The sequence below is a fragment of the Acromyrmex echinatior genome, chromosome 6 (genome assembly GCF_024713525.1).
Source record: "Acromyrmex echinatior isolate Ae372 chromosome 6, ASM2471352v2, whole genome shotgun sequence".
Lineage (NCBI taxonomy): Eukaryota > Metazoa > Arthropoda > Insecta > Hymenoptera > Formicidae > Acromyrmex > Acromyrmex echinatior.
In genome coordinates this window covers 12,538,319-12,565,548 of record NC_141857.1, presented here as the reverse complement: position 1 = coordinate 12,565,548, position 27,230 = coordinate 12,538,319, and the positions used below count along the sequence as shown (strand labels likewise).

The 27,230-nt window shown below is 33.0% G+C and overlaps 1 protein-coding gene across 1 annotated transcript in view; it reads right to left on the bottom strand.

Annotated features, from left to right (window-relative positions):
- The window catches only part of msn (serine/threonine-protein kinase msn), a 65,297-nt gene that overhangs the window by 6,464 nt on the left and 31,603 nt on the right, over positions 1-27,230 (bottom strand). Inside the window, exons 11-17 of the mRNA XM_087406805.1 lie at positions 23,437-23,622; positions 23,092-23,195; positions 22,323-22,414; positions 22,164-22,240; positions 18,686-19,471; positions 9,841-9,990; positions 33-243 (exon numbers count right to left, since the gene is read on the bottom strand). Of these exons, the coding sequence (XP_087262931.1) occupies positions 33-243; positions 9,841-9,990; positions 18,686-19,471; positions 22,164-22,240; positions 22,323-22,414; positions 23,092-23,195; positions 23,437-23,622 (1,606 nt within the window). The remainder of the gene's footprint in view (positions 1-32; positions 244-9,840; positions 9,991-18,685; positions 19,472-22,163; positions 22,241-22,322; positions 22,415-23,091; positions 23,196-23,436; positions 23,623-27,230) is intronic.

The window sequence follows — 27,230 nt, the reverse complement described above, 5'->3', positions numbered from 1 at the left end:
AAACGAAGATTCTACATGAACTGTATACGCACCCCATAACGCGGCACAGAGGATCTCGCTGTTGAAACGCTTCTTGTATTTGCGTATCTCAGGTGTATCCGATGCTAAATCGTGGCTAGTGGGAGTCACATTAACGTTTACGTGGGACTCTCTTCTCGCTGGACCAGCTCCGAATCCAAAAGTCAGAAAAGATCGCTGCTTCTGTTGAAGCGCAAACGGAGGTGATTTCACCGCTTGTCGATACTGCAACAAAGATGACTTTACCGTTTGATTAAACTCCAAGAGAAGCGTGCCAAAATGCCAGGCAAAAACTACTTTGCACGCAAAGAAATGCTGGAGTGATTAGAAGAATTTGTCATCGACCCAAATATTGCTATCACAATCAACAGAAAAGATACAAATCGCAGAAACGCGTAAAGTTCCCCTTTTTTCTATCTTATTTAAATAGTAAAAAATGCATGCAAAGGACTGAGTGAAGAAAAAAAGAGAGAACAAATTAGCAGAGTCAAATATGCGATATATACATAGCATTCACACAAACAAATTATCTCGATTGCAAATTAAAGCATTTCTTCACAGAATAATATAAAAAATGAAAAAGAATAAACATTCGCATGTAATCCGTGTAAGTATATGTATCGAAGGGATACGTTTGGTAAGGATTAAGCAGACTCGAAATTAGTCAACTCTGTGTTCAATGACATCCGCAATTACACTATTAGTTTGTTATTATGTATGCTTCGTGTAATTCTCGAATGACACTCAGTATATAGGATTAAACATTCGCGTCGTGAAACAATGTCATCTACTCAAGGCGCATCGTCGCATCGTCACGTTTCACATAGGTGAGAAACAAAACCCAGAAAAAGGATAGAAAAAGAAAGAGAGAAATGTGAGAACAAGCAACGGTGGTCGCGTGTTAGAGTTATCATTTTATTACCGTGGTGGCACCAAGAATCACACACACAGAAACAGATCCCATAAAAATCAACCAAAAAGAGGATAAGATAAAAACGGCCTGAGCACGTACACAAAACTGGCATTCATTCCCGTGGTACTTAATGAAAAAAGATCAACGTTCGAGAGCAAAATAACACGTGTCCTCATACCTCTGTTCCCGCCCCTCGCGCGAAAAAGCGAGGAGGAGGAGGAAGAGGGAAGGATAGCAGTCGAAATTTTTTTTTAATGGATAAATAGATACTTACATTGTAATTAGTATTGGGATTGGAATGGTCAGTAGAGGGCCCTGCCCTTCGAGTTAGAGCTCCCGCGTGTCCCACAACACACAACATAATCCTGAATTAGTCACGCTGACAACCGTATAATTGACGCTTAATAGAGATCACATGTGAAACATGAGACATTGCGAAGTCCTATAACTATCCTATCGATCATAAAGCATGACTATACAGCCATCTTTTTTATAATATATACAAGTCCAATTTCGATCTGTTATTAGAATGATTACTGAAATTAAAAAAAAAATCTCTTGAGAATTCCTAGATTTTTCAGGTATTTTTGTTCAAAATTCTAGGTAAGAAATGTTTAATGCAACTTTGAAATAAATTAGAGTGTAACGCAAATAAATTAAAAATTAGTAAAAGACAGGAAATCCATGAGACTATATCTACTATTTTCTACAATTAAAGCCGCGAAATTCATAATAATAGGATAATTTAGAGATGTCCAAGATTAGATATTTTTGGTTTGAAATTGAAATATGTCGGTATTCATGCTTATTACCGTTCTTACTCCTCACTTGCTGTTTCATCGTTTTAGCGCATGACATATATTTTTAGACCTATACATGTATATAGTGTATAATTAATAGTATTATCAATACTATTAATTATATATTTCGTTTTGTTATATTTCAGTAATTATATTATGGCTTCCAAATTTATATAGGGTGTCCGGTAAGTTTTGACAAAGCGCTCATATGTAGATAAAACGGACTAAACTCAGTCCTCTACAATTTTACAATTTTTGTAATAGTTAACAAGATATTAATTACTAAAAATCGCTCTAAATATTGATTTTCAATAATTTTTTATTCAAATATGACTTTACAGAAAAACAGCAAGAAACAAAAATTGTTAATTTTCTTCTCATAAATTTCTGAGAATTTTTTCAGAATTTTTTAATACCATATTTTCTCATGTTAGTAAAAAGTCGTCAAAAAAATGCAGTAAATGCAGTACTAAAAAGTTGATACAAAATTCTAAAAAAATTCTTAGAGTTCTCTGACAAGAAAATAAACAATGTTTATCTTTTGCTGTTTTTTTTTTGTAAAGTTAATAATATTTGAGAAAAAATTATTAAAAACCAATATTCGGAAATTTTTCGTAATTAATATTTTGTTAATTATTGTGAAAATTGCAAAATGATAGAGAACTTTTCAACTCATGTCAGTATAGCCCACTCTATACACGAGCGCTTTGTCAAAACTTACCGGATACTCTGTATATACAAGGTGAGGCATTTTAATCGCTCAGACGAATATTTCAAAAATTAAGAGAGATACAAGAAAAAGTTTTATATAAAAGTTATAAGTTTTTTTGGGGGAAAAGAAGGTGGAAAAGACGGATTTTGGATAGGGTGCACTGTCAAGGTCAACATAAATTTTTTAAATGGAATCTCTTATTTTTTATTGCATATTCTTGTTAGCACACCTCGAGAACTTTCCAAAACACTAAATAAAATATTTTTTCATCAAGTACTTTTCAAATTATAAGCCTTGAAAATTACAGTATCGCCGGCATTAACATTACCCAAGGAGTACCACGTGGAGGTTACATAGTTGGATTTAATCTCTTGTGTGCATATATGCGTGTGCATACGTGCGTGTATGGAGAAGGGGAAAAGGAGTCAAAGTTACACATACTCTGTTCTTATTTCTATTTGTTGACGGGACTGATTATGTTTTTGATAATCAATCAGCTCCAGATTAATAGTATGCATTTTCTAGGATGCTTAGCATTATCCAGGATGAATGACGTGACGGGAATTTCATCCCATTAGAGTGCTTGATTTACGTGAATCTTGCTTCTGCCTGAGTCTCATATGCGTATGAGCGCGAATGTGCTTCAGGTTCACATTATATTATTTATAACAATTCTTCGAATGTACCTATATTTATGTTGATACACAATTGAATTCGCTTTCTAAATGCTGAAATTCTTAATATTTCAATTGGATAGTTTAGAAATATATTAATAACATAAAGTATAGGTAATAGGAGTCAACGCTGGTTATCAATTAGCGCAATTCTTTTTAATATTAAATAATATATAAATCTTGACCTTGAACGTTTCCACTTATGATTTGAATCTTCATCAGCAATCTTTCCCCCTAACACAACGGTTGGATTATTGCTTTACAAAATAATATCTCCAATGTTTTTCCTCTCAAAAAATTGAACTGTTGTGAGGTAAATCACATATTTACAAAGTTAGAAAGCTGAGTGGCAATGAGAACTCAAGCTCACATAGTCGATGCCCCAACGCTGAACAATAAATATGTCGTATGCATTTTATGCATTATTAATAAGTTAAAAATTATCATTATTCAACTGATTATCGAAATGACAAGACACAAATTGTTCTCTCAGTATTTTAAAATTTTAACGATAATTTTTAACTTATTAACAATGCACAAAATTGTTTTGAATCTTGTTCAAGATCATATTCTGGATAACATTTGTCAAGATCAAGACCATGGAAATTATTCCTCTTACTTTCATTTTTGCACAAAAAAATTTATATTTATATGAAAATTTTAAATAAGAAAATAAGAGGTATAATCTCCAATAGTTTCGATTTTGACAAATGTTATCAAAAGGTTTTAGCCGTCGGTCGGATACCTTACGTAATACTAATATCGGCGGTACTGTAATTTTCATGCCTTATAACTCGAAAAGTACTTTATTGAAAAATAACTTTATTATAGTATTTTGATAAGCTCTTGACATCAGCTTTAAATTCTGGAATTAAAAGTAATTTTTAAAAAATCCATTTAAAAAAATCAATGCGACCTTAACCTGACCTTGGCGACGCCATTCAAGATCAAACTGATAAGATTAGTAAATAGATCTTTTTAACCTACAATTTTTTTCTGAACATTTTTACCTTCCTGCGAAGATAAAAGGGTGGTCTAAAACACCCGGTATGTATATATAGGAGAGACTGAGGTCAGTTGAATATAGGGGTAAGTAGAATAATCGAGGCTACATTAAAAACAACATGCGAGACGCGTAAATGTGTCTGAACATGCAGCAGCGACTGTCGCTAAGTCTATTGTAACATCTTGTTGCAAATACATCTATGATAGAAGTTACGTTACAATTTTAAAAAATCGTACACCTAAGTAAATATTTTTATTCTTAAAGTTTTTGTTTTACAATATATGATTGTCTGAAATATTTTATTTCCACTTAGATAGTAAGTGTAGTTCTTACTCAATAAATTTTTTTCCAACAGATTTTTTTTTGTTTATGTGTCTTTGTTATCGTATATTGTTAATTTTTAAAAAATGAAATGGGGATAGTAGACTAACCACAGCATGGAACTATATGACTCATTTAGTGACGACTCTTATACTTACTCAAAATTTTATTCCTTTAACGAGATTTTCCTCAGTGGTAAATGTTATAAGTTTAGTTCCCTCATGTCCAATCTCAAAAGCTAGGCTTATTCGACGTATTTTTGCACGAAATGAACAAATTTTGCAAAAAAAAAGTATTGTTTTGTCCTGCGAAGCGAATGTTTGTGTTTAAAATATATTTTTATAAAAGTTTTATTAATATGTAGCCAAAGATGTAGCTTAAAATACATTAATCTTTATTTTAATAATCTTAGTCGAATTACTCCGGTCCCGGGACTAATTGAATCAGATGGAAAATTAAATGCATTAGAAAAATGCATTTTTTTTTCATATTAGTTAGTTTCCTCTTATTATTAAAATATTATTAGGTAATAAAATGTATGTAGTAACTGGTAGAATTCATTTTTTTGATAAGTCTCTTAATTTCGTCTCTAAAAATTCGAAACTGAAAAATGAGTATTAACCCCGGTCTCCCCTATATATATATATATATATATATATAGAAGCTACGTCGCGCAAATTCATAGGACGACCCACACTCGAGTGAGAGTTGTAGGCGAGCCATCGATCATTCCTCCGCTTGATTTTTGGCATCAACAGTAAAAATTTTTATCAGAAAAAACCTGATTCGTCGCTTCGTTTTTCAAACAACACAACAGCAGATTGCAGCAAGCAACTCGGCTTGTTCTGGCAGCCTCAGAGAGCATTTGTCGTATCTTCAATGTGTACGAATTATATCAAAGGCCCTCCTCGGCAATTCGATGCATTGTTGGCTCGCTTACACCAACAATCGATGCTAATTTTCGCAACGATTGCCCTAGGTCCGAAATCATCGCTTAAGTCCTTTCAACAACTGCAGGAGTCCTCGCGGTGCATTCTTTCGACTCTTCCTCACATATTGGAACCTTCGTTGGACTGTTCTAAAGCCATATATTTTGCCACAATATCATAAACGATTGATCTCGGGTATCCAAAGAACCGAATTATTTCCGTTGCTTCGCCTAGTGCGAAGGTCTTTGATGATCGCAGCTCTTCGATTATACTTCTTGGTTTCAACATCGCGACCATTTTGAGAATATGATTGTTTGACTAGAAGCAGGCTTTCTCGGATGCTAACAACGCCTCTGGCGGAGGCACAATATAGCGGAAAATTTAAATTGAAATTTGTCCGGATTTTGATGACGCACCCTGTAAATAAAGGTTGCCTCTACTTTTTTAAATTTAATTGTATAATTTTTTTAAACGATAATTCCTTTAATTATTCTGCATATAAAAGTATATAAAAGACATGAAGATTAAATCAAAGTCAACTTCGTTTCTTTAAATGGAATTATAAAAATTTTTTTACATAATATGATTTTTCTAACTATTCTTTATATAAAAATATTAAGATAAAAGTATTGAGAAATCAATAGTTTACGAGATATTTTATCCCTTACTCCGGCACATATTGACATAAAATATTAAATAATTCATAAACTATTAATTTTTTGATAATCATACCTTAATATTTTTATGAACAGAATAATAAGATGAATCAGTTGGTGTAAAGAAAACACATAATTGCTTTAAAAAAATATGTGAGCAAAATGGATAATAATTTTTTAAATAAGCAACTACATGTTTTCTTTCCATCAATTGATTCGTCTCATTATTCTTTTCGTAAAAGTATTAAAATATGATTATCAAAAAATTAATAGTTTACGAATGATTTAATATTTTATGTCAATATGTGCTGGAATAAAGTATAAAATATCTTGTAAACTATTGGTTTTTTGCTACTACCTCAATTCTGTTATATGCAGAATAGTTAAAGGAATCATACTGCATAAAAAAATTATAAATTCCATTTGTACTGCAGACGATATGACCAACGTATGCCAATATTAGCATATATCGTACATATACATGACACAATTACCTATATTGAATATAATAAATATTTAGAAAATGTATGTAAAGTTGGTCTATACATAGGCCAAATCATTTGGAAGCACCTTAAGACCGAGCGTGGCGCATTATGATAAAATAATGAAGTACAAACGGTAATAGACATATCGATACATTTCTATTTCAAGCCAAAAGTACCCAGTCCAGGACAGCTGTAGGATAATTTAAGAAAGATTGACTGCAATAGATATAATATTAGCTATTCTATTCTGTTGAGCATCTACCATTACCCTGATTTTTTTTTAAATAAAAAGTCGCCAGACACACACACACACAAGAATGTAAATATACAGATGTGTATATCATACATATTGGTAATTGATTGTCAACATCTTGCATTAAAAAACAAATGATCAATGTAACATTGTTTTAAGAAACAGACATTTGAAAATAAAATTTGAAAATAAAATTTCTCAAAATTTCCCAGAGTCCCGATAAAATTCCATGAAAATCATTAATTTATAAAGTATAAAAAATATTTTCTAAAAATTCCAGGTTTTCTAGGATTTTCCAAATAGTAAACATCCTGATTACATTATTCACAATTTTCACGTCTCTCCTTGCAGGTGAATAAGAGATCGGTATCAGCGCTCTTGCATAAAATATATTTTGAATATTTTATTTGCAATATACACAGTGCGACAAATATGTTCCCGGACAGGGCCTGAAAATCATAATTGAAACAACAATATGCATATTTTTTGTTTTTATTATTCAAAATATTCTCCTCTGGCTTCAATACACTTGTTACAGCGATTCAATAGTGATTCAAATGCATGTTCTAGCTCAGTTTGCGGAATCAGTGTCTGTGTAGAAGCTGATTGGATGGTCGGAATGTCATCAAAAAAGCGTCCTTTCAATTTCAATTTTGGGAATAATGAGAAGTCGCAGCCAAATCAGGTGAATACGGTGGATGGTTTAACACAGAGACATGATTTCGAGCCAAACATTGATAGACAATCAATGAAGTGTGACTCGGTGCATTATCATGCAACAAAGACCAACTTCACACAAACCTTCGTTTTACCCAAATCTTCATGTAATATGGTTCGAATCGTTTCTCTACTGATATTTAAAGCCTCCTCCATCATTTTTAGTGATGCATTACGATCGTTTGCAACAAAATCACGTACTTTTTCGATCATTTCGGATATTCGAACCAAAATTGGCCGTCCTGATTTTTTGTCATCTTCAAGGGTCTCTCTGCCTTCCAAAAAACGCTTATGCCACTCAAAAACAGCTATACGACCTAGACATTGACTGGTTACTGAGATGTGGTTCGTGTCCGAGAACATATTTGTCGCACTGTGTATAATCGAGATATAATCGCAATACATAATTGAGAACCGTCTCAAAATCAAGGAGGAACGGAGAAGAACTGTACAATTCGCAAGGAATTGTTTCGTTTCTGTGAAACCATGAAAGAAATACAAAGAATATGGTTAAAGGAAATAGAGACGCTACCTATAATTTTTTATAGTAATAAATTGGATATTACACGAATCGTACATTCGCAAAAATTTCTTTGATATTGCCCCGACCTGAACTTGACCGGAAATTTGAATAAAGAGATAAAACGTGACCTGAAGAGTGATATTTCTCGACCGTACTAGGCGTAACTTACTCACTCGCTCTCTTTCTCTCTCTCTCTCTCTCTCTCTCTCTCTCTCTCTCTCTCACACACACACACACACACACACACACACACACACACAGCGTTTCTCTCAAAGTACAGAGAATACGACTTCGAATCGAATTTAAATTGATTTTCCTGTAAAAACTGATGCTAAAATCGGAACTCTTTCAATTTTTGCTTGCAGCATCATACAATGAACGCAAGGCATCTTTTTACACGATTTTCATAGACAATAATTTTGTTTTGGTGCACATAAAAAGAAAACAGAGAAAGAATATCAAATAAATACCGTCAAGATCTATTTACCAATTGCTAAAGTTCATAACAAAAAGTGAGAATGCAACCTAACGAAACGAAACAACAAGATTGATACGTATAGTCAACAAAATGCACTTTTTGACTATCACGGACAATTAACAAGACATTGACACAAAGCATAAGCCGTCCCTTGTGCAAACCCTCAAACTTAAACGCGCGCACGGTGTGTGTGTGTGTGTGAGCGCGTGCGTACGTGCGTGTGTGTGCGCACGCGCGCGCGCGCGCGTGTGTGGTGCGTGAGTGGATGTGTGCGTGTGCGTGTGTGTGGTGTGTGTGTGTGTGTGTGTGTGTGTAAAATCACGCTCTGTCTAGTTGATTTGGCATAATTCAAAAGTATAAAAGTGCCGAACGAGCTCATACCGTATCGTTACTAGTCGCTGCCATTAGTTGATTTCCAAGTCTGGCAAGGTATAAAGAATATAAATCGAATGACATGTTTGCGGGTACACACAGTATCATTACGCGCTACGTACCTATATTTTGCAACGTATTAAAATAATCGACGATAATATAATTGTACACATTATAGAAACGTTTCGACTCAATCACAAAAAAAGCATTACTTCTCGGACAATCCGATAATGGAGAAAGGAAAGCATTCTCATTTACTACTAAACGAAATGATAATCATTCTCAAGATCTTGATCGATCATTATACGTCAACGATGTTGTACGTCATATCGCTCACAAGACTCACGCCTCGACGAGACATATATATATATATATATATATATATATATATATATATATATATATATATATATATATATATATAAATAAACGTATTCCGTATATAAAATAGAAATAAAGTTGCGGAAAATGATACATGCATGCACTCGCTCAGCGTATTAAAACTGAATCCAAATAAAGCAAGGAGCAAACACGAACGAAGAAACTCGTTTCAGTGATGTTATAGAAAGTCCAAATTTATCCACCAAATATATTCTATTTCTCGTTGATGTATCAAAGGAAAAGCTATATTCGTCCATGTTCATCTGTAAATATTTGATCACAATTGTTCGACCTTGCTAGTTTGGATTCACTTTTAGATTCGCATGAACATACCTCTCTCTAGCCAAAATTGAGACTTTTAATTAATTCCATATTAAATTCCGATCGATAGCACTAAGTTGCTTTTTTCCACTATGAATCGCGTTATAAATATTTTACGGATTTATCTTGTATTGGTGAAGAGATGAAGCATATGCGAGTGCATGCATAGAAAACCGATGTAAAAGACAAGAGATACATATACATACATATATATATATATATATATATATATATATATATATATATATATATATATATATAGACAGATGGATGAATCTGACCTCCTCGCTAGTTGACTTGTCCTGCCGTTGACCTGGCGAAGAAGTCAAAAGATCCGGTAAGACCGAGCTGGGACGCGAACCCGGAGATGAGTCCGATCTCTGGAAATCGCCGCTACCTCCGCCTCTCGAACGGTCGCCACCTTCGCGATTCTGCAAACCAGTGAATCTCCACTTTAAAAAAGTGATCAATCGAAATAACGAATGAAAGAAAGAGTAAAGATAGAAAAGAGATTCTATCGAGACTTAAATTCTTATTTGATTATTTTTCCCACAAATTCTTTCTAATCCTGACCATTCTTCATTCCCATACACAGAACTGACAACAGATTATTTTCTTTGCTTACTCTATATATATAATAAAGAATTCAAGTCTCGATACTGCCGTGGTATGTACGTACGTTAAATAAGGAACAAATTATGCTAATTAAAGACTAATAAGAGTCAGCTTAGGAGGAGTGCGCAATATTAATGTGGAATGATGACTTAACTCCAATTGTTTCGTGATTTCATCTTCTTTACTCAAAGTATTGAACGTTTCGACTCTCTTTGGAATCTTCCTCAGCAAATAATCATCGCAGAATAATCCGGTAGTCCATCAAGAAAAGTCAATCTATAGGTTTCCAAGTCTGAAGTGGATGCGCTGATTCAAAAGTCAATTATAAGAACTGAATTTCAACTGTAATTGATGATGTTCTTGAATTCAATAATTATAAGATTTAGTCATTATATCGGAATTTTAATTACAACATCCGGAGTATCGAACGTATCTGACGTTAATTTTAAACTTACAAAGGTCGAGAACATAACATAATCGAGACAATAACAAGCATAAATAAATGATATATAAAAACGAAAAGTTAAAAGTCTTAGTGTATACATATGTAAACTTCGATGATTGAGAACATGTTGGCATTCTAATTTTTGAAATTGTTTAGCATCGACGCATAAGAGTGATGCAGTCCTTCAGTATCAGAACGCAAGTTAAAATCATTTTTTTGCATATGTATGCTTTTTCGGAAATCAAACGTTTATTTTAAAGAAACTTTAGTGTCAAGTATCGTATTATTTTCCCAATCAAATTCGTAGCTGAAATTTAATGTATGGTCCGTGATTACCAATTGATTTTGTGTATTCCAGTTAATGTGATTTCGATGTTCGGATATTCTAGTACTAATTTTCCTGCCTGTCTGCCCTTCGTAGAATGCATCACAATCCTTACAGTAAATCCTATTATCTGCATTTTTATTTGCGTTTTTTGGGAGCTTATCTTTGTGTATTCTGATGAATTTATTGAGTTTGTTATTATTGTAGTAAGATAGTTTGAAGTTTTCCTTCTTAAAAATCGTCTGAATTTATTCTTAGTTGATGAAGAATATAATATTAAAAACCATGATCCTCGCACATTATCCTTCTCAACATAGTTATTATTACTACTCTCCTGTTCTAACGAAACAAAAATTTTAGTCAAGTTTTAATGGCATTAAAAATAAAATCCGCAGGGTAGTCATTTTTTAAAAGAGTATGAATTGCAAGCCTAATATTTTTGTCATGGAATTCAGGATCTGTGAGCAATGTAGCTCTGTTAATCGTTCCTATCACTGTGCCTTTTTTCTGAGAAATGGGGTGTGAAGATAAATAATTGAGATATTGTCCTGAGAACGTGGATTTGTAATACCAATCAAATTCTAAATTGTTATTGCTTTTAATATTTGTTATATCTAAAAAATTTAGTCTCTCACCTCCACTTTTGCAAATCCCTAACTTTTTTAGTTAAATTATTTAGAGGATTTTTTGTCAACTTAGTATATGTGTTAGGATTTCCAAGAATCTCCTTTGTTTAATTTTTTCAATATATTTATTTTTGTTTAACGCTATTGTAATGTTACCCTTATCTGTTTTCGTAAAAATAATATTGAGATTGTTTTTTAGGAATTGTGTAGTAATTTTTACCAAGAGAGACAGTCTTTCGATAACCCATTTATTCATAAGAAAAGTGCATAAAAATTTCATCAAAATCGAATTAGCTAAGTTTCTGATGTTCATAATATAATATTTGCGCCTCCTTTTTTTTTAAAATTATTTTCAATATTTTTTATGAATTCAATAAGTATGTTTTCATTGCATAATAAAGGTAAGGTAAAATTCTCATCTAATTGCAATAATAACTTTTTTGGAATTGAACATCCAGACAAGTTGACAAACCAACCCTCTTTATTGCAAAACAGTGAAGATTTAGGAGGATTGTTTAAACTTCTTTAGCCTCGATTTTCACTTCTAGTTTTTCTTTGGATAGATCGCAATTATTATTTTGGAATGAAAATTTAGGTTCCCTCTGAGTTACAGGTGTTATTACTATCTTTTTGTTGTTTATCCAATTCTGCAAAGTAATGAATAGGTTTAATTTTAATCTACGTTTTCATTCTATCTTTTTGAGAACGTTCATTTTAGTTTTTTTTTATAATTTAATTTCTTCGCGTCTTAATTGATTCTGGAACGTATATTCTTGTCTTGCAAAGAAATTGTTACAAACTGCTATTGAGATGTGATTTAAGATACTTTTTTAAATACGTATTGTATATTATTTCTTTTTTAGAATGATTGACTGATCTATGTATATCGTTCAGCTCAATTTTAAAAATCCTTTCAATGAATTGTTTGTTAGCATGTTTATAATTATTATATATTTACAGATCTAAAATGAAAAAGGTCAAGCCTGCAATTCAAATGGTTTAAATACTGAGGGACATTGTGTCTCATGCATTCTTTAACAGATTTAATACGAAATTTTCTTCTTTGTAATATACTTATGATCAATCCAAAGTTTCATAAATTTTACAGAAATAATGCCAAAAATTACAGAAATAAAATTCAAAAAAGATTTAAAAATTTGATAAGCTGACAAAAAATCCTCTAAATAATTTAACTAAAAAAGTTAGGGATTTGCTTACAAAATGGAAAAAGAGTAATTTTATATATCAGAACATACAAGAAAATTTATCGCATGGAAATTTGCCCAGAGCTTCCGTCCTTGCAAAAGTTCACAAATCAAGAGTTCCATTCAGAATCATAATATCGTTAGACAATCCTTTGTACACGCTAGCAATGTTTTTACATGACATAATTTCAAAAAATGTTAAACCTTTTAGTAATGTAGATAATATATAGTTTCCAGCTTATAAGAAAATTGAAAGGCATACACGTAAGAAATGATTATACTTTAATTTCTTTGAATGTGATATCATTGTTTACGAATAATCTGATTTTGACTTACAAGGGAACACAACCAAATAAATCTCTCCGATTTAAATAAGCTTTTAGTATGTTGTTCTATAGACAAAAATAGGAGACACATATTTTTTTATACGTACTGAGTCGCACATTAAGGGGATGAAATTCTCCTTTGAAAAAAAAAACGGTTTTTTTCTTTCAGATTGAATATCGTCGAAACTATAAGAAATAAAAAAAATTTTCAAATGAATTTTCAAACGTGAATGGTTTTAAGAATATTTTAGAACTATACTAAAAAAATATTTTTTTAAATTATTTATAATAAAAATTATTTAATTATAAAGAAAAAAATGGTTTTATTATAGTTCTAAAGTATTAAAGTATTATACTAAAATCATTCAAGTTTTATTTAAAAAATTTTTTTCTATCTCTTACAGTTTTGATAATATTTAATCTGAAAGAAAAAATTTTTTAAAAACAACATACTAAAAACTCATTTAAATCGGAGAGGTTCACTTGGGTGTGTTCTCTTGTTAGCTGTAAAGAATGTAGCCAACAGATGGGAATACTTTAAGAATAAAATAAATATCCCAAAAGATGAATTTGTAAGCAATGAAATTAATATTAGATTCAACATTTTTCAGCTTCGATGAAAAATATTATAAACAAAATTTTGATATTCTGATGGGATCATCACTTTCTTCGATCATTGCAGATTTGGTTTTACAAGATTTAGACACTTGGCTATTAACACTATAGGATTACAATTATTACTTTTACTTAAAATATGTAGATGATATAGTTCCTTCTGATTAATAGATAACATATTAAAAATCTTTAATTCATAACAGACTTTAATTTACAATGCAAAATAGAGGTGAGAGAATAAACTTTTTAGATATGATAATAATTAAAAGCAACAATTTAGAATTTGATTGGTGTCAAATTCACGTTCTCAGGGCGATAGCTCAATTATTTATCTTTACATTCCATTTCTCAGAAAAAAAAGGCACAGTGATAGGAACGATTAACAGAGCTACATTACTCACAGATCCTGAATTTTATGACAAAAATGTTAGGCTTGTCATTCATACTCTTTTAAAAAAATGACTACCCTGCGGATTTTATTTTTATTACCATTAACACTTGACTAAAATTTTTGTTTCTCAAACGTGCTTAATTAGAACAGGAAAATAATAACTATGTTAAGGAGGATAATGTGCGAAAACCATGATTTTTAATATATTCTTCATCAACTGAGAATAAATTCAAGATGATTTGTAAGAAGGAAAATTTCAAACTATCTTACTACAGTAATAACAAACTCAATAAATTTATCAGGATGCACAAAAATAAGCTTCCAAAAAACGCAAATAAAAATGTAGATGATAGGATTTACTGTAAGGATTGTGATGCATTCTACGTAAGACAGGCAGGAAAGTTAGTACTAGAATATTCGAACATCGAAATCACATTAACTGGAATACACAATACCAATTGATAATCACGAACCATACGTTAAATTTCAACTATGAATTTGATTGGAAAAATAATATGATACTTGACACTGAAGTTTCTTTAAATAAACGTTTGATTTCCAAAAAAGCACACATACATATACAAAAAAAAATGGTTTTAATGCGTTTTATACTAAAGGACTGCATCATCCTTATGCGTCAATGCTAAACAATTTCAAAAATTAGAATGCCATTAGAATGCCAACATGTTCGTTCTCAATCATTGAAGTTTATATATATATATATACAACTAAGATTTTTAGCTTTTGTTTTTATATATCATTTATTTATACTTGTTGTTGTCTCGATTCTCGCCTTTAAGTTTAAAATTAACGTCGACATTCCGGATGTTGTAATTAAAAAATTCCGATATAATGACTAAATCTTATAATTATTGAATTCAAGAACATTATCAATTACAGTTAAAATTCAGTTCTTATAATTGACTTTTGAATCAACGTCCACTTCAGACTTGAAAATCTGTAGAGTGACTTTTCTTGACGGACTACCGAATTATTCTACGATGATTGTTTGCTGAGGAAGATTCCAAAGAGAGTCGAAACGTTCAATACTTTGAGTAAAGAAGATATCACCAAAAAAATTGGAATTAAGTCATCATTCTACATTAATATTGCGCACCCCCTCCCGCGCTGACATTTATTAGTCTTGAATCGGTTATTATGGTTATTTTAAGAAATGAGAGTCTTGTTAAGATATTTTATTTTATTGCTAATTAGAGAGATAGAACGATTACATCGAATGTCCATCGAGAAGCAGGATTTAAGGATTGATAATTATAATTAACGAGGAAATAATGCTAGCAAATATAAAGAATAAATTAGAAAGGAACAAATTATGAAAGTGCGGATTACGTCACGAGAAAACAAAAAGCAAGTAGAGGCAATGAAAGAACAAAAAAAGGACAGAGAACTACAAAGGACGTGAGAAAGCTATGAAAAAACAGATAATGAAAATCAATGTAAAATAAAATAACAAAAATAACGTCGAAGAACTTATTTCGATGGTGTATCTAAAAAGAGATTATGAGTTATTGATTTCTTCTTCTCACGGATACGCAACAAAAAGTTGTATGACTTAAATCTTATTGATCAACATACATGTGCAATACGTAAAAAAAAAACCGCTATCACTCAAACCCAATTAGCTGGTATCAATCGTATTTGGTTGCTTCTTAAATTTATCTTATTCAACGTAACATCATTAATTCACCGAACGTTCTCTCAATTTATCTTATTATAATGATTTACGAGAGGCTCTAATATTCATTATCCTAAATTTTGTTATGCTAATTTCAATAAAAATGTAAATGAATAATTTAAATAGGAAATACAATGAGTTACAATCGCTAGCATAAAAAAGATACAAACTTACACAATAAGCAAAAAAAATTTAATAAACTGATAATATACAACGATTAATACGTTATCGTGTGCTCCTATCATAGCAAACTAGGCTTATACTAACAAGCTTTTATTTCGTGCGACATTATATATAACAGTCATACTCTTTCGAATTCTCGGCTAATGAGCATGAGATAAGGATATCTGAAATTCAATCCTCGATTCTCAGGAGCCCTTTCCTGATACACATTAGCCTTTAAACGAAATTTCGGCGATTGGAACAGACACAAAATCATTACACGCGTCATGCCGGAAGAACACATAAAAGACAAAATAAAGCATGCTTAGCACGTGCTTGAACGCACGAAGACACAAGACATGGTCGCTGTCCTAATGCGCAGATCTCAACGAGGCATAACATTGTACATATCGGAAGCGTCATGCAAGACGATGCTAGTGATAATAGACACAGCCTTGTACAAAGTGATCCATCGTTTATTTCCTGTTTCTCGACTTCTCTGAAATTGTTCTCTGCCTTAATGCCGTCCTCTTCTCTCAGTATTTCAATCTTTGTAACATCGTCTCCTTCATTTTCTTCTTTTCTTTCTTATATTTTCTCTTGGTCATATAGGATCATACATGATATTAGAAATTGTAATATTAACACAAAATTAACATACTAGATCGAATTTGATCGTTATCATTTCTCTCTCTCTCTCTCTCTCTCTCTCTCTCTCTCTCTCTCTCTCTCTCTCTCTCTCTCTCTCTCTCTCTCTCCCTCTCTCTCTCCCTCCCTTTCTTTCTCTCTCTCGATCTCTCTTGTTCTCTCTCACTTTCTGTTCTTTCTCATTTTCTACTTCTTTCATTCTTGGGATACAAAGATTTGACTCGAGTAAATAGGATTTCTGAAAGACAGATACTATCAAAAAATATGACGGCGATTATTATTGCATTGTTCATGTGTTTAGTTGTATTTTATTAATTCACATGTTAATATTTAAAGAGCCAATATTGTCATATCTCACAAAACTGGCTCTGTTGTACGATTATTTTAGTAAAAAATTCAATATAAACATTTTCTTATCAGTAAAAATTGTATTTCAATAGAAATATTAAGAAAAAAATTTAATCAAAATGAAGAATTCTCGATTATAAAATCGATTCTCGTACTTTGGATGTATCTATCAATATCACAAATATTCTTCCACACATGATTTTAATTCGAAAAATTTTAATTCGAATGATAAAAAATTTTGTCAATAATTCTTATTTAAATACTGCACTTTCAATTATTTCCATAGATATGTTAACAAAAATGAAAGTATCAAATAGAAGAAAGATCACATTGAAACATGTTAATGTAATAATCAGAAAAAAATCATGATTTGGCATTACAAATTTTCGGCAGTATTTTTTATTTTTTGCCGAATCCCGCGGCGTGTCGTTGCGTCGGTAGTAACAACATTGTCGAATATCTCGAAGAAATTCCATAATCCTCAGATTTCGTATTTTCGCCGCAGAAATGATGTTTGCCGCTTTTCCACATAGTATAGCACTCATCATAATAGAGGACAAGGCTCACAAGGGCTTTGTCAAGGACAAGGACACAGTGATGAATGGAAAACAGAGGAGAATCTTATCGAGTAGCAATTAATAATTCGACATCTCTTTTGTGTTGACCATATCCTCATATTAGTGAGTATTCACGCAAAATTCTGCAACCGTATTGACAGACATTTCAAAAGCATTGAACAAATAGAATCATCGTATAACGATTAAGGTAACCCAAGTGAAGAAAATCGCTGAAGAAAATAATGCTCATTAATGCTACTCAACAAATACATTTGCAAAAAGCCTCTTGAAGAGCGAAGGAAATAGTGAATATATTTTATCTTAGCAGCATCTCCTAGCAAAAATCTCCCATGTCCTTAGTAACAAGTAGAAACTAGTAATATTATTAGTGTCTACTAATAGTAGTAGCAATAGTAATATTAATGGTAGTAATGGTAAAGTAAATATAACAGAAGTAGTAATAATAGTAATGTTAATAATAGCGAAATTAGTATTATAGAGATTATGATGTATTGTATTAATTTAATACAATGCGATATTTTAATACGACGTTACGCTTTGAAAATCCCATTTTCACATGAAAATAATGAAGAACGTAATCGAAGAATATGTCAGAGATGATATTAATATAACTAATATATGACAGTACTGATAGCACTAGTATTAATAATGTATCGCTGCTACTTATTTGACGAAACGTGAAAATGAATAACACAAGAAAAGAAAATGCGCCTAAGAGTCGAACGTAGCTGACTAGTTTTCTATATAATCGTTATGCCGCTGGATGTCGAAAAATCAGTTACGATTATCTCAAAAGGAAACGTGAAAAATCGAAGTGTCCACGAGCGTCATAGGATATGAACGAGTTAATTAGTTAATCATGATATATATATTCAGTATTCATAATATATATATTTACAAATGGATTATAGAAATTAACACTAGCAATGAACAATATACATGAAGAATAAATTAATAACTCGACAGACACTTCGAAGATGTAAGTTTTGGAAAGAGACAAGGATCAGGGAAGATAACAGGCAAAAAATGTCAATATAAGGTAATAAAAAAGGTCTCTTTCAGGCAAGCACACAGGCAGGACTCGCGAAAGGCTCGCGAAAGTTTCTCGTGACACGCGCGGGCTGACGATTCGCTTAGGGGACTGACCTGAGTGACAACGGGGCTGTATTCGCTGGCCGTTGTACTGGCCATGGACTTAATCGTTCCTGCATCATCGACTATGGCAGATGCCGCAGCATCCGAAGGTCTACAACTGCGTCTTCTTGCATTCTCGTCTTTATCGCGTCCGAAATCGCACCTCCTCGCCTCATGTCTACTACCGAAGACGATCTCGCTCTCGGTCTTTTCTCTCCTGGGCCTCTGAGGCCCCTCGCGGCACAACGAGAAATCTGTTAAGACCGGCTCTCCGGAGTTGAGGACATTGCCGCCTTTCTTACCAACAATGCCGGCAACGCTTATCTCGCTTCCGCGTCGATTACCGCTAGCGAATATACTAGATCTTGAATCCGATGACTTCTGCAGGTACGCCGAATGTCTTGCAGATGGGAAAAAGTCTGAATTTTCACGACGAAAGGCACGTGCAAAGACACTCGATGCATTACCCAATTTCGAATCGCTCTCTTGCCGCCTGTGAATCGGTTTCAATTGCTGTTGCTTTTGATGATGTTGTTGCTCGTGTTTCCTTCGGGCTAACTGCTCCTGTCTCTTGAGCGTTCTTTCGCTAGACGAAGATGAACGATCCTCGTTGGATTCAGACTTGCTCGCTTGATCGATTGCTTCTTGTTGATGCTCCTGTTTCATTTTATCCAACTTTTCATTAAAACCCTGAAAGAAGCGGGTAAAATCCCACTCCTTCAGAAGGAGCTGCTCATCTATTTCTGAACGCCGGTTGCCGCTAGCCGTTGCACGATCGTCTGACATCTGACTAAGTTTCTAGAGTGTGCGTACGATGGCGAAGGTAATGGTACGGTGACAGAGAAAAAAAAAACAAGAAAAAGAAATGCGTGCGATAACAATGTGAAATGATGACTGTCGATGATGGTGATAATGATGGTGATGGTGATGGTAGTGTAATGATATAATGTAATAAGGAATGACTATCTTTGCGGCAGTAACAAATCTATAATTAAGTTGGAAATAATAAAATTTCAAGATTAATTTCAACATCAAATGTAAAAGTTGAAAAGATGCAAATATAATTTATTATATTCAATTATAATCAATATAATTGCAATTACACCGCAACAACATAGTCAATTTATAGCGTATGTGTATCATCTTTCGTATATGAATGTGCATGGTGTATGTACGATAGCGGCAAAAGTACAGACACAAGGCAGTGCGCCATGGTGCTCGCTTGGAATGTACAAAGTTCAATCTTGACGAATACGTGGAACGAACAATGAAGGGAACGGACAATATTGCTGATTTACTCCCGATTATCAGTTAAGGTACGTATATATTTACAAAAAAAGATTAAAAAAATAGATATGTCGCAATCGCTCGTGTCTTCTTCCCTTTCTGTCACCCCTATTAAGCTAAGCCTCCCCCCCCGCACCAGCGCTAAATAAATTCTAACACATTCCAAAATTACGTACTAATTAGATGCTAATTAGGTGCTAAAGTGCGAAATTAGGTGAGTCAATCGTTTGGCAGGAAAAAAAGATGTTGGAAAGAGGGCTGGCTTAACATTAAGTTAACCTTCCCATAAAAAAAAATAAATATTTATTGCGTAAATGAAAAAAACAAATACAACAGAGGTACTAATTAAATGCTCTACGAAATGATTAAAATGTTTCGAAAATGTATTGTAGGGAAGACCGGGGCTAAGTTGGCATTTGAATTTTAAATAGCAAAAATATATCTTATGAGTTCCCAATTTATTGTAGATGTATGATATCTCGTGTGTTTTCCTTACTAACGAAGTTTGATTAGTTTAGATGCCGCATTATTATGTTTAGGTCGAATATGTTTTTCGATAATCAAAAGTAATTTTTGAGATTTTATTTTTCGAATCACACTATTTTTTGTATATATAGATAAAATAAAATTGCAAACATTTTTATTGCCATCTTGTAATCTTATAATCAATCTATAAAATATAATTATTTGACTAAAATAGTTTACTTTGTTATTGAAAATTGCAATTGAAGAAAAGAATACCCATCCCGGCATACTTGAGATTTCATTTTCAAGATCGCATCATTTTTTGTGTATATGGATAAAATGAAGTTGCAAATACCAAATTTTTTTATTGTCATCTTATAATCACTCCATAAAACGCTAATAATCATTTGACTAAAATCGTTTATTTTATTATTGAAAACTGCAATTGAAAAAAGGTGCCCACTTAGCCATAGTCTCTCCCCCTATACAGAATTATATTATATATAGAACTTAGACGCCAATCGAACGGTCGGCTTACAAGAAAGAAGTTGTCTCAAAAAATAAGATGCTCCGACAAATTTGGTATTAAAATATTTTTTTTTAATATTATTTAAAGATATCAAGTCGCCGAATTAGATGCTCGTTTTCTATTTATAAATTTCTCATAAACAGAACGAGCACCTAATTCAGCAATTAGATATCTTAGCAATATATAAAAAGAGAAATATTTTAACACTAAATACTTAATTTTTTAATACCACTTCACTCTTGTAAGCTAGTCGCTCGGTTGACCTTTCGGTTCAAACTTCTAAACCAAAAGAGCACCTAATTCGGCGACTTAATGTTTTTAAATAATATATAAAAAAAGAAATATTTTAATATCAAATTTGGCGGAATATCTTATTTTTTAAGGCAATTTCTTTCTTGTGAGCCGACTATTCGACTGGTGTCTAAGTTCTATATATAATTCTGTATACAATATATTTTCGAAATATTTTAATCATTTTGTAGAGCACCTAATTAACACTAAATTCTGTTGTATTTGTTTTTTTTTATGTACACAATAAATATTTATTTTTTTTATGGGGGGGAGGACTAACTTAATGTTAAGTCCTTCACACTTTTTTTTCCTACTAAATGATTGGATCACCTAATTTCTTTAGTCTAATGACCAGTTAATTTTAGAATGTGTTAGAATTTATTTAGCGCTATTAGGGAAGAGGGATGCTAGCCTAACAGAGATCTTTCCACACATCTTCGAATTTAATCAATTCTCACCGTAACAGATTTCTGGGCAAGCGCGCGCGCGCGCGCGTGTGTGTGTGTGTGTGTGTGTGTGTGTGTGTGTGTGTGTGTAATTAAATTTTGATGTATTAATGCCTCATAAATGACTAATGCCTATTTCCACTAATGTAGATTAACTTTAATCTCGGTTCAACTTACTCTTCGTCTTTTTCTAATTCTAAAGATTAGAAAAAGACAAAGAGTAAGTTGAACCGAGATTAAAGTTAATCTACGTTGGTGGAAATGGGCATAAATAAGTTAGACGGGGAAGAAAATACGTCAACTGCTTTGCCCAAACTACCAAAACAAAATTATATAAAATCTGTACGTTACGTACCAACGGTATATAAAAATTTCAAGTTATATGCAAATGAAATATATCTGAACGAAAGAGAAGAGCTCTACAAATGTATATTTCAGCTTACATCGCAAACTTGAAAAGAGAATTACTCACTCGTTTCATGACTAGCGTACGATCTCCCGATTCTTCCTCATCGGGGGTTGGTGGGAGCGGACGATTCGGTGCTCCTCCTATAAAGATTAGACAAAGGCAAAGTATTAAATCACAATGCGTAGAATCATTAACAATCCTCCTGGAAAATGGCTTTCATACCTTTCGGTTTATCCTCGTGATGGGAGTTTTGAGCATTGTGCGAAGATGACGACGACGAATCCGACGACGGTCTGAAAGGAGAAAATTCGGGACTGCAGCGATGGAAATACAGATTGCAGTAGGACGACGTGACGATGGATGAAGCACACATAATGCATTGTTGATGTTGCGAGGCGAGGCGACCAAGACGACCATATGACGCGAAATACCGAAGCATGGGATAGGCATGATGGAAGATGAAACGAAATGAGTTTACATTAGTAAGATTAATAATTACAATGTTACTTCTATATTTATTATATTATAAAAGCGTTAAAAAAATAGCTTTGAATAGTGTAATAGTTTTACATTACTACATATTATTATTTTTTTCTTACTGGAAATAATTCGATGATACATATAAAATATTGTTCTGTTAAAAATTACGTTTCCGATAGAAAATTTTTGATGACCAAAGTTCACCGAAGATCGCACAAAAATATAGTGATCTTCAAAAATAATTTTATGAATATTAATAAAATTCTGAAACATCCATTTTATTTTCAAAAAAAATTTATTGCGCAAATAAGTTTCAAACTGCAATTACAAATACTGTTGACTCAATATACGTTTTTATATCAATTAATTAATACTACATACGTTTTTATAGCAACTAATGACAAAAAATAATTAAATCTTAATATAGCGAGCATTATTTCAATGTTATCAATATTGCCAAATATATTTCTGATGTTAGAATATTAATGAAGCGGTAAAGTCGTTTACTTACAGCGGCTTGGGTGGGTCACTGGCCAGTAAAGTACCATCGTTTCTCAAATTATTCCCACCAGCATCTTCGAGATCATCATCGCTGTCACTCTCAATCGATAGAGCCTAGAACGACAAGGTGATATATCGTCATTAGAGAGTTTCTCACTCGTTATGTGCTATTAATTTTTATATCATGTACTTTTTTTACCTCAAACTAGATGCAAGACGAAATTTGTGTCTCACGCAATAAGAAGACAAAGAAAACGAAAGAGATAATATAACAACGAAGGAATAGGAGTGCAGGCATATAAGAATTTTGCTGCTGAAATATCAATCGTGGTCGCATGTAGCTACAATCGCTTACTTGATCGAGAATACTGGAAGATTGCGGCATCTGTTTGTTGTTCTGATCGTTACCACCTGCAGGCTGCACCGAATTCGATGTAGATGAAGCTGCAGGGCCCTTATGTTGCCTGTTTGGCCTTGGCGGGGCCTCGGGGCCCTGTGACACACCAAGCTCGATGAGTTGAGCAGCCAGTATCTCCATGTCCTACCACCCACACGCATACACGCACAACCCTGTTAGTCACTGTTCCGAGACCTCTGAGAATTTTTTGCTAGAAGCCACCATCGGATAGGCAACAAGGTAGCCAAATAAGGCAAAAAGGCAAGGAAAGACGTTAAAGGGAGCGTAATGTTGTGCACTTAAGCGAAACTACTAATCAAATAAAAATTTAATTAGGTTGATTCCGAAATATATAGCCATAGTATACTCTATTTATACTTCAAAGAAACAGGTAATATAAACATTATTACGAAGAATGATTTCTGTTCAAGTCAACTATTCCTTTGTTGACAAAGCATTATAACAACATTTTTGTGATAAATTAATACAATAGCAACGTAATATTATATGTCCTTAATCCTCTTCATGGATTGTTAAAAAATTCTGAATGTCCATAACAATTATTTGGATTCACAAACACAAATTGATAATTTATTCGATCATACTGTTTACAATATCGGAGACTTGGTTAAGTGACGTGAGTATGTGTACATGCGGATCTAGAGCGATGCGCAATTTAGAAGCAATAAATAGGCAATTAAAGCGGTGATGTGATAATAGAGTGTGATTAATTTAGATTAAGGTGCGATAAAGATGAGAGATTGAAGGCAGAGATAGGCGAGCCATAGATAGCTGAAATTAAGTGAGTGAGCTTGACGGCAGATCGGAGAAGTTACGGCAACAAAAAAACAGATTAGCGTGGCAAACAGCGGGCAAGGTAGAAGAGAAAGGATGAGACAAGAAGTAGCACAAAGAAAAATAATGGATGTAAAAAAAATAGGATTTATGAATACGAAAGGAAGAGAGATGAAAAGGTAAGATTTAAAGAGGAATTAAGGGGGTATATGGAAAAGGCGAGAAAAAAAGAGATGCGAGATTAGAAAAAGAAGAAGAAACAAAGAGGGAGATGATTGTATGAAAAGGGAGAGTAAAAGATTGAAAGAGAAATGGTCAAAACAAATGGAAGAGGCAGTGGTTAGGTTTAAGGATTGGGAAGAAAAATGTAGAGAACTAGAGATTAAGTACCTGTATGAGCAGCTGAAAGGAGAGGTTAAAGAAAAGATTGCAAGTAGGAAAGGGGATAGTGAGGAGAGGCTAGAAGCGTAATAAGCGGAGGTACATATACAGGGGCAAGGTCGATTTTTAGCGAGGGAGGTTCAAGTAGCAGAGAAGTTAGTGTCCTAAAGAGATGGATGACGAAAGGAAGAAAAGAAGGAAAAATTTGTAATCAAGGGATTAGATATAGATAAGGAAATTAAGGTAAAAAAAGGTATACGGAGAGAAGATGGCATAAAAAAATGGATAAATGACAGTGTTATAGTAAATGACAAATGTTAGAGGTAGGCTGTAACATAGTGGCAATCAGAGAGAGTGGAAAGATACTAGTGATAAGAGTAGAAAATGAAGATAAAAGAGTAATTATGAGTAATAAGCATAAATTTAAGGGAGATAAAGTTTTCAGAGAGAATGATTTAAGTTGGGAGAAAAAAAAATTACAAAAGAAAAATGAATAGGTGGGCGAAGAAACAAAAAAGGGGAAGAAAGTGAAAGTAGAGTTAGAAAGAGTAAGAATGGAATATGGAAAGGATGGACAGAGTTAGAAAAGGAGAAGGAAAGGAACAAAAAGAAAAAGGAAAATGCAAAAGGTGTAATTCGGGAAATAAAGCAGAAAAGAATTTCAGCTAAGTCAAGAAGGAGAATCGGGGAGAGACAGAAAAAGAATAAAAGAAGGTAGGAATAGGGATATAAAGACAAATTAAAGACAATGGAAATGGGAAAGAGGCAAGAAAAAAAAGGATAGGCAAAAAGAAAAAGACAAAAAGGAAAGACAAAGACAGTCGCTATTTTGGAACTATGCCAGAGATTAGGAATAAAGATAGGGATTTTTGGAGATATATAAAAAGCTTTGATTTTGTGCAAAACATGGGTGGAAGAAAAAGGATGGGATTGTCTAAAGGGAAGGTTATCTAAGTCTCACACATGGTTATGTAGCTTTGCAAGGAAAGAATGTAGGAGAGAAAGAGGGTTTTGTAATAAGAAAAAGAAAAAAACTGGGGTGAATCAGAAGTAAAGTTTACTCAAAAAGAAGGGGAGGGCATTGTAAACTCCGAATTTATAATAAACAAGGAAAAGATGAAGATTATATTAATGTACGGAGAGCAAGAAGGTAAGAGCAAAAAATAAATTTGAGGAATTTATAGAGGAAGGAGAGAAAAACTTAATAGTAGGAGGAGATTTCAGATAGGTGAGCTAGGAGGTACAAAGATGGAAGGGGAAGAAAGATACAGTAAGGATAAGTCTATAGGTAACGGAGCAAGAAGCTTTGTAAAATGGGCTATAGATAAGGGGCTACAACGGAAAGACGGAAGGCGATTGGTAGGAAGAATATATATATATATATATATATATATGTAGGTGCAAGAGGTAGTTCGGTAATAGATTATGTGTTGGTCAACGAGAACGTAACGAAGAAAACTATATATAGAGTTTAAGGCACAGACAAGAGTGGGCTCAAATCACATGCCGATTTGCTTAAGGATTAAGAAAAGAGAAGAAGAAGAAACAGGAAAAGAACAGGAAGAAGAGAGAGTGGAGAAAGTTATAATCTGGAACAAAGAAACAATAAGGATGTATAGAGAAAATACAGAGGAGCAAGGTGATGATAAGGATAAGGAGACATACAAGGAGAATAATATAGAAGAAAAATGGAAAGAAATTAAAAATATGGGATTAAAAATATGTATAGGAAGAAGAGGATAAGGAGAAAGAAGAGAGACCCTGGTGGGATAGAAGATGCAGAATGAAGAGGAAGATGAAAAAAGTTGGAGAAAAGGAAAAACAGAGAAGATATATGGAAGAAAGTAGCACATATAAGGAACTCCTGGAGAAGAAACAAAAGGAAAAAAGAAAGAAAGAAGAGAAGAAATTGAGAAATTTAAAAAGAGAGGCGGATATATGGAAATTTATAAACAAGAGAAGAAAAAGGATAGATAACAGCATCAATAAGAAAGAATAGAGAAACTACTTCATGAGTTTGCTGAATGGTAAGGAGGAGAAAAAACAGATGAGAAGGATGTCAGCAAGGAAAAAGAGTTGAGAGAAGAAAAGCTAGAGGAAGTGAAGATAAATAAGGCAATAAACAAAATGAAAAAGAAAAGAATAGCAGGGATAGATGGGATACCGTCGAGATGGAGGCATGGATATACGCAGAAGGCTTAAAGAAAAAAAAGTATCTCTACTAAAGATGGTATGGAGACAAGGCAGAATACCCATGAATTGGAAGAGAAGCATAGTGGTACCTCTATATAAAAAAGAGAATAAGGAAGAGGTCAAGAATTACAGAGGGATATCACTACTATGTACGACGTACAAGATTTATGCGGAAATACTGAGGAATAGACTAGAGAGGGAAGTGGAAGAAAAAGAAATAATTCTGGAGACACAAACAGGCTTTAGAAGAGGAAGATCAACAATGGACAATATTTTTGTACTGTCCGACATTATACAAAGGGAAGGAAGAAGAGTCGGAGGAGCTGAGAAAATTTATATGATATTTGCGGACTTAAAGGCAGCCTTTGACAACATGGACAGAA